The sequence below is a fragment of the Quercus robur genome, chromosome 5, assembly GCF_932294415.1.
Source record: "Quercus robur chromosome 5, dhQueRobu3.1, whole genome shotgun sequence".
NCBI classification, from domain to species: domain Eukaryota; kingdom Viridiplantae; phylum Streptophyta; class Magnoliopsida; order Fagales; family Fagaceae; genus Quercus; species Quercus robur.
Genome location: NC_065538.1, coordinates 73,543,894 through 73,558,676, shown reverse-complemented (window position 1 = coordinate 73,558,676; position 14,783 = coordinate 73,543,894). Strand labels below are relative to the sequence as shown.

The 14,783-nt window shown below is 35.4% G+C and overlaps 1 protein-coding gene across 2 annotated transcripts in view; it reads right to left on the bottom strand.

Annotated features, from left to right (window-relative positions):
* Positions 1 to 1,074: 1,074 nt before the first annotated feature.
* The window catches only part of LOC126727019 (uncharacterized), a 70,039-nt gene continuing 56,330 nt past the window's right edge, over positions 1,075 to 14,783 (bottom strand). Inside the window, exons 1-3 of one of the 2 annotated variants that reach the window (XM_050432470.1) lie at positions 5,777 to 6,561; positions 5,382 to 5,546; positions 1,075 to 1,258 (exon numbers count right to left, since the gene is read on the bottom strand). In XM_050432470.1, the coding sequence (XP_050288427.1) occupies positions 1,113 to 1,258; positions 5,382 to 5,546; positions 5,777 to 6,335 (870 nt within the window). In that variant the 5' untranslated portion in view covers positions 6,336 to 6,561 and the 3' untranslated portion in view covers positions 1,075 to 1,112. Of the gene's footprint in view, positions 1,259 to 5,381; positions 5,547 to 5,776; positions 6,562 to 14,783 lie in introns of those variants that run through there. The other variant, XM_050432472.1, reaches the window with a different exon arrangement.

Sequence of the window (14,783 nt, the reverse complement as noted above, 5' to 3'; positions counted from 1 at the left end):
ATGCTTTCATCCATCTGTATTAACGAGGAGTTCAATTGATGATTTTTTGGCATCATCAGTTAGTAATAGGGAAAAATCTTGTATGAGACAATCATAAGACCAATGTCTCACTAACATATGGGTCCAATACACACATAAGACCACATGTCAGTGAGACATTAGTCTAATGAGATCATGTTAGAAGATATTTTCTCTAGTAATTGATGTATATGAAAAAAGGTGAAACTTTAAAAGCTTATACATAACAAATAAGCTAAGTGTTAGTTTGGATTGCGCTGAAAACGTTTTTCAGCGAGTTTGCATCTCTGTCAATAGGTCTTGTGCACTATTCACGAGATCCACAAGTATTATTTTCAACAAAATTTTCATTAAAACTAGGTCTCACGGCACTATTCACACATTTAAAAATTATTTTGCTATAGTATTTTCAGTTTTCAGCAATAAGCGGTATTCAAACAAACCTTAAATATCTAAGTGAAAACGTTGATGGGAAAACTTTCTTGGGCCCATGTTTTTTTGGGTCATTTTTCTCAATAACCTTGTAACCACACTTTGAAAAGGTATGTGTACTAGGCATGGTTTTAAAAACTAGTACGGTGAAAGAACGGTCGAGGAGCTAATTACCGATTTTTTGGTCAGACTGTGGTCCGACTGATGGTCGAACTGGTGACGTCATAAATAATTTAATTATTATTTATTTAAATTATATAAATAATTAATAATTTTTTATACTAAAACTAACAAACCAATAGTAATAAATATGTTTCCTTTAAAAAAAAAAATACAAGTATATAACATCTTTTTAAAGAATTTAACATAATAACATTACAAAACAATCATCCTTAACATAATTAAACTTTCAACAAAACCAAATAAATAAGTTCGTTAGCCATTACATTTACATCCACAAACAATTTCAAACTGGTAGAGGCGGACTCTATTTCACTTAACAATTTCAGACTGGCAGCAACCGTTTTATCAACAAATAAATTCATCAACACAACATACACAAACAATAGTCAACAATTTCAAACTGGCAGCAACCATTTTATCAACAAATAAATTCATCAACACAACAGACACAAACAATAGTCAACAATTTCTCAACAATTTCAGACTGGCAACAACGATTTCATTGTATACATACCTCTTGAAGAAAGATTTTTTGATTGGATACTCTGGCCGCTCACTGAATCTTCCATTTGACTTGATCGTGTCTGAGCTTCATCATCAACGTCATCGACATAGCCAGGAAGGCCTACACTAATAATGTCCTTAAATAAATTATGTTATTATATTTGTCCTAAAGCATGATAAGAATTATTTGGGCTGAAAGTAAATGGAGTCCTGTATAAAAATAAATTTTTTTTTGAAAGTGAAGTCATTGCCATTAAATTATAATGAGTCAAAATACAATGCTTCCAACGCTGGTGAGGGAGATTCCTCCAACCACACTATTTCATCCTCAACTCCTTTAGCAAATCTAGCCAAAGAGTGAGCCACTGAGTTGGCTGATTTACTTACACAACTAACTGACACAGAATGCAAACCCGACCAGAGGCAGAGGACGTCTCCATATAGATGACCCAATCGTTACATATTACATCTTGTTCTTGAGGCTTCGAGCGTCTCTGTAACTGTTACGCTATCCCCTTCCAATATCAACTCCGCAAAGCCCGAATCAACTGCAAACTCTAGCGCTTTCCAGCATGCTAGTACTTCCGCCTCCTCACTGTCAAATACCAGTGGGCCCTTCGCAGCTAAGGCAGCCATCACTTCCCCCAGCTCATTGTGAATTACCACTCCGAAACCAGAGGCGTTAATGTCCTTGAAGATTGCCGCATCGAAGTTGAGCTTGAAGCAGTTTCCTGGTGGGGCTGTCCATGTTGCGCTTCTCATAACAGTGGATTGCACCGCATCGAAGTTAAAAATGCAAATTACAACCTTTAAATTTGACCCAAAATTGATTCTAAAAAAAAAAAAAAAACGTTTCACCCAAAATTGATTTAGGTCTTTAGGTCTTTAATGTTATTTTTGTTCAATTGAATTTTCTAATTTTCAAGTTTATTCAACCAAGGTCTCTCCAACTTCCACGAAATGTTGTTATTCAACTAATGTTGCTATACACTATTCAATAAAATAATATAACTCATCTCCCTTTCTTCTCCTATATTTCTATGTTTTCCTTTCAGATTGTCTCTCTCTCTCTCTCTTTCAACCACCCTGTTGTTGCACCACGTGCATATGTCTAGCCCACATAGCATTAAAGCCCATCTATGGACTTGTTTTGTTCTGGCCGTGACTTGCAAGAATCCAAATTCTAGTTGAATTAGGATCCGTGTGTAGTTTTTTTTTTTTTTTTTTTTTTGAGAAACAGGATCCGTGTGTAGTAGGTGCATTAAACCCCATCTATGGACTTGTTTTATTCTAGCCGTGACTTGCATGAATCCAAATTCTAGTTGAATTAGGATCCGTGTGCAGTAGGTGTGTAAGGTGGCTGGGTTAATATATAAAGACAATTTCTATTAGGTTTTGTGTGCCGCATATTGAATAGAAAACAAAGAAAGAGGAAGCCGCACAAGAGAAAAGAGAGCAACCAAAAGGTAGCTGCTTAGAGAAAAAGAAGACAACCAAGAGAGAGCTGTGTGTGGAGAAGAAAATAGAGAGGAGAGGGCAAAGTGTTGCCACTTTTGAGAGAGAGATAATTAGTGTGTGTGTGTTTGTGAGCAAAGAAAAAAAGAAGAGAGATTTTTCTTTAGCCATGAGACATACACAAAAATTATTATAATTGATTTAATTTATCCCACCCCACAAGTATTTATATTTGTGGAGTGACCACTACACCAAGGGTGCGCGGTGGTGTGTGATTGCTATTTTGAATTGATAGATTTTATGATAATATTATTTGGGACCCACCACACCCATCACCCAAACCTAAATTTAGACTAACCCATCCACCAGCCACCACCCAAACCCATACTCAGATCAACCCATCCATCCACCACCAACAGAAACTAAAATCACCTACAGCAACTACCGCAACTAGCCAGAAAACCAATAATCACCACCACAACAACCAACCACACTACCATCCATAAAACCCACAACCCATCAACACTAATAAACCAATCTCAATTACCCATCATCTGCAATTTACATCCACGAAAACCTACCCACAAACACCTCACACGCCACTACATTTTCACATGCCATCACAGCTTTGTCACTCACCCCTGGTCCATAAGTTGCTTAGCAACAATTCAGGTACCAAATCAAAGAGAGGCAGAGAGTTTGAGAGTTTAGGGGTTGGAGAGAATTTTATTTAGAGAGGGGATTTGAGGTTAATTATGAGCTTGATCTAGAGAGCTAAAGTGAGATTGAAAGTGTGTAAACGAGCGAGCTAGCATTGCAAGTGGTGGTGGTGACAGAGATTTGAGGTCCGGCCATAAAGACTTTGCGTCGGAGAGAGATCGGTGAAAGAGGGGTCAGTTTTGCCTCGAAGAGGCCACCACCGTGATGGTGGTGGTGAGTGGCGGAAAATGGAGAAACTTAGAGCTCTGGCCATGGAGCTTCAACTTCAATGAGATAGAACCAAAAAAAAAAAAAAAAAAAGAGAGAAGGGTGAGAGAGACAATAAAAATAAATTTGCAACTTGCTAGAGTGAATTCTATAAGGCTGCGTTTGGTTCAACAGAAAGTCAATTTCGAGCGAAAAATGATTTCAGGGGAAATTGTTTTCCTGTATGGAAAATGAAATCCGAGTGTTTGGTTCTGTAATGGAAAATAGTCCAGAAAACAATTTCCGGTGTTTGGTAACATTCTGAAAATGCTATTTTCCTACAAATTTTTCACATTTTCTCAGCCATTTTCTCAACTCCCAAACTCAGCCACCATCATCCACCACATAACCAATTAATCTGAAAAATCGTAATCAAAATCAAAATCAAAACCATCTACCAAAACCCATAATCCACCACCATTGAAACCCACAAACCACCACCATTAAAACCCACAAACCACCATAGCCAACGATCCACCACCCCTAATCGTTCACCATCAATGCTTAAACTCACCCCTAACCCACCACCACTAAAACCCATGAATCACCCCAACCACTAATCCTCCAAAACCCAAGCAAAAATGTTATTTTACAATAAATAAATAAATAAATAAATAAAATTTAAGGTAGTGACGGCGTGGGTGGAAGAAGGATGGGTCTGATGAGTGAGAGAGAGGACGAAGGTGAAGTAGATGAGAAACTACCTTCACCGACAAAGGGGCTTGTAGGCACGACGGTGAGGCCGTGGGTCGAGACTGGGATGTGGTGAAATCGGGGTGGATTTAGCTGGGTTCATCAAAGATGGGTTTGAGCACGACGGAGAAGCTAAGGCAGCGCGATCAGATCAGTGATGGGTTTGAGCGGTGCGATCAGACCAGCGAGGCCATGGGTCGAGGACTGGATCTGGGCTTCACCGGCGATAGCTCTCTCCGTCCTTCTGCTTAGGCTTGGCGTGAGTGATGAGAGTGAGTGAGGAGAGAAATTTTCTGAGGATGGAAATGGTTTGAAGGTAAAATGAAAGTGTAAAATGATTTACACTTGTGGGGTGGGTATTTTACAGTCAACGGAAATGATTTTCCATTTGACCAAATTTTCCATACGCAGCCAAACACATGGCAAGGTGTAAATTGTTTTCCTGAATTCATTTTCAGCCGAAACAAACGCAGAGTGTTTAAGTATTAGAAATCGAATGTAGCATTTTTTTTTTTTAGTTATTATTCTTATATGGGTCAATGTCTATTTTTATTACATACATTAATTACATATTTTTAAAAAAAATTATAAAAAATTAAAAAAATCATAAAAAAGACCAATTTTTTTTTTTTCATTTTCTTATAAAAAATTTCTTAAAATAATTTTACTAATATATGCACGTGTAAGTAAAACCCTTCTTATATAATAGGTTCGCCAAATTGAGGTGGGCCGTGGGCACTGATGAAATCGATGCTGGTGATGGAGGAGTTCCAAAGTTTGCCAGCATGTCTGGCCAATTTTGCAAACCCATGTGAGGGTTTCGAGGACGAACTCGTGGGAGATAGTTGGACGACATTGACGTGTTTTTCTTTGGTTTGATGCCTTTTCTGGAAAATATTTTTCAATACTTAATTGGATTTTTTTAATTTTAATATTTTAAATTTGGACACACAATATTTAACAGAAATTGACCAAAAAAAACCTTAATCGAATAAATTAAAAAATTAAATTACTTAATTAAATGAAAGTAAAATTAGAAACCTTAAATATTGCTCAAATTTATAGATATAATTTCATTTTTGTTAAAAAAATATTGTGAAGAACATGAGATAAGAGATGTAGAGACGTACAAACATAGAGGAATCTCTTCAGTGTGCCTATGCGGGATGTACTACAGAAAGCAGTTGGCATTTTTGCTAGCAGTTGAAGACACGTCTGGCCAGGTTCTCTCTCTCTCATTTTTGCCTTTCTTTCTGCAAGTTTCTTGTCCTTTCCTAATAACCATATTGCGGTGTCTGTATCGAAAGATAGAGACCGTTAAGCATGCGCTATATCTATTTAGCAAAATAATGCTTTAGGGAAGAAAATAAGTTCAAATATTTGTTCCAAAATAATAATCATAATAATAATAAGTCCAAAGATAAGCATACTTTCCCATCATTTGTACAGATGCAATAATTTCAAGTTTGTGATTAGAAAGTTCTAATTTTGAATGTAACAGGAATAATGTGTATGAGAGAGAGACCAAAGTGTTGGCCTATGACAGCAATATGGAGAATGGACACGCTGTCTTTTCTTTGAAAGTGCAGACTTATATCGGCAACACATTCATCAAGCAGAAATTTGGCCATTTTTGTATGACCATGGGCAGCGGCCCTATATACCGGAGTTTCACCTAGGTTGTTTTTATCATTGAGTATCTTGAGCAATTGGTCCTCTACATCAACTGCATTGAGTTTACAAACCAAGAATTCTGCTGCTTCAACTTTGTTGGTGGTGGCTACCTCATGAAAAGTATTGTTACCGTGATCGTTCTTCTTGGACAAGGCCTCGTGTACCCTATGGGACGGTAGGAGCTCAACCAAATGTTCAAGCACATATTTTTTTCCGCTGTATGCCGCAATATGAAGTGCAGTGTCCGAATCGATAGTCATACTGGCAAACAAGAGCTGGCGAGTTTTTTCGGTGAAGAAATTCTTGAAGTTGTCCCAGTCTCCATTCAAGGCTGCCATATAAGGATCCCTCAACGAAGAAAAGTTGTCCGAATCGAACCCTTCGACTTGCCCCAACTCCAAATCGGTCATCCTGTTTGTATGTGTGAGGAATAATTATGTTTCATACTTTCATACCGCCACTGTGCTTTGTTTTACTGATGGCTACCATATATGCATCTACAAGAGAGTGGATGCCTGAAGGGTATCTACTTTGCTTATTTAAGGGGGTAAAGTTTGCAAATTTTGCCAGCATGTTGCAAAGACTAAATTAGATGCTCTTTTGCATAGAATAAAAATGTAGAATTTAAACCTTTGTGCTAGGATTTTTATAATGGAAGATTGTTAGAATCTTTCTTTACGTAAGATTTAAAACTTCTTTTTATTAGTAGAGCTGTGTGGTTGAAGTCATGTCATGTGACTCACGTTTACACGATTTTTTTCAGAGCCGAACTGGACCATACGGTCCAATCCGACTAACCGTTAACCTTTTTATTAATTTGGTTTTTTTAATCTTAAATATTGTTATATAAAAAACAAATATATGTAGATTTTAGTTAACTTATTTGGTAAAGTTTTTTATAGTTATATAAGAAATCTGAAGTTCAATTCTCCCCGACACTAAAAACTGATTGGTATTTTAGTCTGATAAGGTTATAACTAGCCTCATTACATACACTTTGCACATGTGATGAGGTTTTTTTTTTTTTTTTTTTAGTGTTATAATTTTTCATTTATTCTAATTTGAGATTTACACATTTTTTCATTAGTATTACGCATTTAGAACTACTAATACAATCAAGAGTGTTATGAGGCTAACTCCAAAAAATAAACACTGAAAAATCATATTTGTTCTTTTTTTAAAGCTAGCCTCATGACACTTCTAGTTGTATTAATAGTTTAAAATGTGTAATATTAATGAAAAAACTTGTAAACCTTAGTATTGGAATGAATGAAAAATTATGATACAAAAAAAAAAAAAAAATCATCATACATGCAAAGCGCATGTGATGAGATTAGTTTAAACATAATAACTTAATATTCCAATTACTTAGAATACATAGAAAAATGTACAAAATAAAATAGAAAACAATTCATCTATATATATATATATATATTTTTTTAAATTGTCTTCATATAACACTTTCTCAAGATTATTAATCCAAAAAAGAAACAAAGTGACACTAAAATTAAAGCTCTTAATGTAATGGATTTATTCACTTTTTTTTTTAGGAATAAAAAAAAATCTAACATTTCAAATTCCAATAAGGAAGTCATGAGAACAGAATCGCAAAACAATCATCATCACTGCCCAAAACAATGGCATTCTCATTTTCTTGAGCACTCAAATGATCTATAATGACGTTTTTGAAGTAGCAGTAAAAACTGAATTTTTTTTTTTTTTTTTTTTTTTTTTTTTTTTTTTTGTAGTGTGAATATGAGTATGAAGAAATAAAAAACTATTGGGTGTTATGTGTATGCCCAACAAAAACTCATGTATTAAACTATAAAATTAATATTTGAAATAAAAATAAGATGACTTGTAGTGGCCATTGAACGAGGTGAAGAGGCATTTTTCAACCAAGAAAATGAGGATCCCAAATAAAAGAAATCCCTTAAATAATAGTATAAATATTAAAAATTAGCCTTATCATATGCGCATTGCACGTGCGACAAGGCTCTTGGCTCTTTTTTTATTTTTTAGTTTAATATAATTTTACATAGGAAGAAAGTTTTAAAAAACTAAAATTTAGGATTTAAAATTAAGTAAACTGTTGAGTTTAGTGTATGCTAGATTTTAGGAAAAAAAATGTATCAAACGTATGTGAAATATATTGAAATAAAGAATATGCTAATTTTTAAGGAAAAAAAATTCTCTCATAGTATTTTTTGTTTTTAAATTTTGTTAAATTACAATTTTAACCAAATTTTTTTATTTCTTAAAAATAAAAATTATTTAATTATATTTAAGATATTTTTTATATTTACTAAAGTCATAATATAATAAAAAAGCTATTTTCTCAATACCTTATTGTTCAGAAAGCATATTTTCTTCTCAATCTTCCCTCTCTCTCTCTCTCTCTCTCTCTCTCTCTCTCTCGTTCTTTTTCTGTGTTTCTTCTTAGTGACTTCTTGATCTTCTTATCTTTCTTTCTCCTGTTCTTTGACTGCTTTATGCGTTTCTACCCTTTGATTTGCCCTATGAATTACTGTCAAGCACATCATAAGTGTAACATCCCTGTCAACCATTCTCAATTTCTAGGCGCTTCTTGCTTTTTGTTTTACCTTTGTTTAATTTTTTTTTAAGTTCATGGCGAATGGCCGACCGGGTATGAGCCTTTAATAAACTTTTGGTTGGGTTTCAGAACAAACATTTAATGGCGGACAAACAAATGCCGGCCTCTGTACAAGCTTTTTTTTTTTTTTTTTTTTTTTTTCATGATAAATATGTCTACAAACTTTTTTTTTTTTTTTTGGGTTTCATAAAAATAAAGTGTATTGAGCAGTCAAATGGGCTTGTAAGAGCATCAGAATTAGCTGTAGCAAAAATATACTATTTTAATATATTAAAAGACCTATTTTATTATTTTTAGTATATTCTTTTACAATATATGAATACCATATATTATATATTCTATTTTTTTCATTCAATACATTCGGATAATATATTCAATACACTAAAATAACATTTAAGAATTTAGCAAAAAAAAAAAAAAAACATTTAAGAAACCTTCTGCAATTTATTAAAAATAAACAAAACAAGACATATCCATTCGGTACTACCACCCCACAAACCACCACCACCCACACCTCACAACACCAGATTAGAACCCACCGCCACCACTACCACAATCACTTGCCAAAATCAACCAATCATCACTACCACATTTTGTGCTAGAGATTTGATTGTGAAGTGCAAATTGTGATTTTTGTTTGTGGATGGGCTATAATGGGTTTCAAGGAATCTTGGTTTTGATGGAGATAAGAGCATTTCTAACAGTTTCAACAAATTTTTGTACTGTTTGGAGAATGAACAGTGACATTTAGCTTTTACTTGCCCACTTTTTCAAATACACTTTCAACAGATTCTCTATTCCATTCTCTATCTCATTTAAATATTATTTCTTCATTCATTGTTTATTCTTTTTTTAATCATCATTTATTCTTTTTTTAACAACTATATTTTTCAATGAGAAGTATTATGTTCACAACATTTTACGTAATACTTGCGCAACAAAATTTATTTGGAAAGTTGTTACTAGTTCTAATTTGAACCCACCACTAAAATTATTTTTTTTACTCACCAATATTAATTAATAACAATCTGTTACTTAAAATTTATTGTGAAAATATTGTGGTAATATTTTTCAATTAGGATTTTTTTTATATTATTTTTCTTCCAATCATTTCATTTTCATCCACGTTTCCTTTCATTTTCATTTCATTTTCCTTCACATCAGAGAGAGAGAGAGAGAGAGAGACAGAGAGAGAGAGATTGGCTTGTCGTCCAATCCCCGCTCCAGCATCTCCAGCCCCGCTGCTCCAGCATCTCCGCCGCTGGGTCAAATCAGCTTGTTCTTTCTTTTTTCTTTTTTCTTTTTTTTTTTTTTTTTTTTTTTCTTTTTTCACATTTGCTTGTTCTGATTCAACTTTATTTTAAGAATTGTATTTTGTTTTGTGTTTGGATTAATTCTTTTACTCATGAATAGGTCTCTCTCTTTTCTCTTTTTTTTTTTCTTTTTTTTTTTTCCTTTAATTTTTCTGATTTCATTTGGTTTATGAGAAAAAAAAAAAAAAAAAAAAAAAAAAAAAAAAAAAAAAAAAGCAACGGCAATAGAGTGAATGAGAGAATGAGAGGAAAAAAAAAAAAGCAATAGAGAGAATGAAAGAGAAAGAAATCTGGAGGAGAGAGAAAGAATTGATATAATAAGTAGTTGTTCTAATATTTTATTCAAGAAATTCAATAGCTAATAGACAGTAGCCCATCAGGTCGTTAGCAAAAAAAAAAAAAAATTGATGAATAGAGAAGTTGTTGGAGCATGAACATTAGAGATTTGGAGCAAATATTTGCTATATTTTGGCTATGCATGGACTGTTGGAAATGCTCTAAGGGCGTGATCTGGGAAAGTCTCATTTGTGATGGATCTTCAAAATTTTCAATGTTGCTTTCATTCTCATGGAGGAAAAGATTTGATTTTTGGTGGTCATTCTGTCAATGGTAGTTCATGGTTTTTAGGAAGTTTGGTTTTTAGAGAGACAATCAAGGACATGAGAGTATTCATGTTGGTGAAGCCATATTTTTTATCTTTTAACTTCTCAAAAAGCTATTTTATCTATTTTAACATCTTATTTTATAAGACTTAACAATGTAAACATCAATGGTTCTATATCTTTTAGCATTTTATTTAAATATTCATTTTTTGTTTTTATTTTTTTATTTTTTTATTCTTCATCTCTTTCTCTCTCAACAATCACAGGCCACACAAATCGGTAAAACCCACAAACACATCAACGATCACAGGCCACACAAGCCACACAAACCACAGGCTGATCAACGATCACAACCCACCACGACCACCACACCCACAACCCCAAGAGTCTATCACTGGGCTGGTAGAACCTGAAAAGCTAGAGCTAACATCTAAACTAATCAACTTAAAACAACAAAAATTTTAAAAATCAAAAGAAATCATTTGTAATTTAGCTTCATTTATGAATATCCCCAATATCTAGCAAACCACATGGCGACCTGCATCGACCCACAATTCCAGCAAACCGATTTTAGCAACCCATAATCTAGCAAACCGATTTCAGCAATTCCAATAACCCACAACCACCATTCCAGCAAACCACAACCACCAAACCGATTTCAGCAACCCACAGCGACCCACACCATGAACCCAGCAACCCATATAGCAACCTACACGATGAATCCAGCAACCCACCCAAGAACCCAGCGAATCTAACAACCCACTCATGAACTCAACGACCCACCAATGAAGCCACACTGACCCACAACCATGAACCCACCTACGAAAGGGAGATGAGGGAGGCACCAGAGAGAGAGAGAGAAAAAAAAGTAAAAAAAGAAAATGAGAGAATGAAGATAATTTAAAGAAGTGCCTAACGGCTAGTGTTTCAAATATAATATCATTTCTCATTAAAGAAATGGTGTCGGTTTGGTCAGGTCCAGTAGCTGTGTTATTGGTCAAAGATGGTGTGTTTCAACACTGTCTAACCTTATCTTTGACTTGTAAAATATCAGAGTTCAGTTGCAGAAAAGTCCAACTATTGGTGATGTTAATTAAGGTCGGTCTGGAGGTTAGAGTTTGTAGTTGATGACGTGTCACTCACTTGTGTAACCGTCCCAATTTTTACGGATCTACGGTTAGGCAGTTAGAGTAATCTATCTTTGAGGTTGTGTATATATATTCACGTAAAGATGTATCAGTATGAAAATAGTTGCTATTCATTTCATTCATTCTTTCACAGCTCTCTCCACTTTCTCTCTCTCTCTCTCTCTCTCAATCTTTTTTTTGGTTCTTCCGCCATTGTTGGAAAAACTCTATTTTCTCAAGTAAACTTTCATGGTATCAGAGCCAAATACCATGGCTTCCACAACTGCCTCTGCAACTACTTCTTCTTCGACTAGCAACACCATCACTCCCACTCAATCGCCATTACTTCTTCTGTCTAGCATGTCCAACCTGATGTCCATTAAACTTTACTACAACAACTATATTCCATGGAAGCACCAATTGGTGACTATCCTTGAAGCCTACTCTTTGATTGAGCACATTGATGGCTCAATTTCACCACCATGTCCTTTTCTGCGTGATGCACAGGGCAATCCAACAACTACAGTGAATCCAGACTATCAATCATGGAGGATAAGAGACAAAGCTCTTCTTTCTTTGATTAACTCAACACTGACACCTCAGGTGTTCTCTCTGGTTGTTGGGATCACAAATGCTCAGGAGGTGTGGAACACTTTGGATCGAAGGTTCACATCAACATTTAGAGCCAATATACTGAATCTTAAGCTTGAATTGCAAAGCCTAAAGAAAGGTAATGAATCTGTTAATGGATTCCTGCAAAAGATCAAGATAGCTAGAGATAAGCTTCTTGCAGTTGGAGTTGTCGTTGATAATGAGGAGCTGATTTGTGTAGTTCTTAGAGGTTTACCTAAGGAGTTTGCACACTTTTGTTTTGCTATTCGCACCAGAAGTGATCCTATCTCCTATGAACAACTCTCCATCATGCTTTAGAGTGAGGAACAAGCTATGATGGAAGTTTCAGAATTTGTTCCGCATTCCCTTGCCATGTATGCTTCTAACTTTAAGCCAAATGGCAATGGAGGAAATTCACAGGAAATAATTTTAACAGAGGTAGAGGTGGTGGTAGATCAAACAATTACACACCTCATTCTTAAGGCAGCACCAGTGGTAATTCAGGTTTCTACAACACTGGTAGTAACTCTAGTGGTAACTCAGGCTTCTATAATCCCAATTTCTCATCACAGCATCATTCACAAAATCAATCTAGTAAGCCTGATCATCCACAATGCCAAATTTGTGGTAAGATGGGTCATACAGGCCTAGATTGTTACCACAGAATGGATTTTGCCTATCAAGGCAAGAATCCACCAACCAAGTTGGCTGCCATGGCAACAGCATCAAACATTGCAATTCTTGGCAACTCAGATCCATGGCTTACTGATTCAGGGGCTTCAGACCATATCACTGTAAATCTCAACAATCTAACAAGTCAATCTCAGTATAAAGGGCCTGATCAGATAGCAGTTGGTAATGGTCAATCTCTTCCTATTAACCATATAGGTAATTCTTCTCTTCACACCAAATTTCATCAATTTTAACGAAGAAATGTCCTACATGTGCCTAGAATTGCATCTAATCTTCTGTCTGTACACAAACTTTGTCTTCATAATAATTGCTCATGTTATTTTGATGCACACAAATTCCTTATCCAGGATATTCCTACGGGGAGAATCCTTTACTAGGGCTTGAGTAAGACTGGCCTCTACCCAATCTACTCAAAAACAAAATCTGTCCAGGCTCCATCACAGTCTCACTCCAATCATGTTTTCCATTCTCAAAAATCAACCAATAGCTTGTTGTGGCATAATAGGCTATGCCATCCCAGTGATAGTGTTCTAAATTCCACTTTCTGTCCTCCTGTTTTCAATAAACCTGCTAGTCCAGATATTGTATTCAATAAAGATTCTGTTGTTCCACACTGTAAACATTGTCTCAATGGCAAAATGTGTCAATTACCTTTCAAAGAGTCTGTCTTTAAGTCATCTAGACCTCTTGAACTTGTTCACAGTGATGTATGGGGTTCTGCTCCAGTTGTTTCAATCAATGATTACAAATACTATTTGGTGTTTGTTGATGATTTTACTAAATTCACTTGGCTTTACTTGCTCAAATTTAAATCTGATGTCTTTACTATTTTCAAGTATTTCAAAGCCACAGTAGAAAATTTGCTTGACCATAAAATCAAGATTTTAAGGACAGATTGTGGTGGAGAATTTACCTCTAATGCCTTTAAGGAATTCTGCTTAACCCAAGGTATCACTCACCAACTTTCTTGTCCACACACACCACAACAGAATGGTGTGGTAGAAAGGAAACACAGACACCTTGTGGAGTGTTCACTTACTCTACTTTCCCATTCCCATCTTCCTATTTCCTATTGGTCCTATGCTGTTTCTACAGCTACACACATTATAAATAGTTTCTACTCCTATCCTAAACAATCTGTCACCTTGGGAAAAGCTATACAACTCTAAACCTGATATTAGTCACCTTAGGGTCTTTGGCTACACGTGTTTTCCCTTGCTTCGCCCTTACAACTCTCATAAACTTCAACCACATACTAAACCATGTCTATTTCTTGGCTATCCCACACACTCCAAGGGCTATATTTGCCTTGACCCTACAACTCACAGAATATAAATCACTAGACGTGTTTTATTCAATGAGTCTGAGTTTTTATATCTTGAGACTTCTCCTTTATCTTCTGGTTCTTGGCATTCTTCTCATATATGTTAGTCTACACCTACATTTCCTAATACTTCTACTCAGCCTCCTCAAGTCCCATCTACTCAACCTACTCCAAATGCCACATTACTTCATTCTCACATTATTCAGTCTCAGCCCACCTCTACATCCACTTCTATATCTTCTAGTGATCCTCCATCTCCACATCCCACATCTGAGCCTATCCCTACCCCTACATCTGACCCCACAATTGCTTCCATACCTTTAATTCCTTCCAACACTCATCCAATGGTCACTAGGTCTAAAAATGGTATTTCCAAACCCAAATCCTTCACTGCTATTCAGGCTCTCACTGCTAAGATTGATTACTCAGAATTGGAGCCACCAAGCTTCAAAATTGCAGTCCAATATCCTTAGTGGTGTAAAGCCATGGATGAAGAGTTTGAGGCTCTTCAAAGACAGGATACTTGGATCCTTGTTCCTTCTCATCCCAGTCAGAATGTTGTGGGATGCAAGT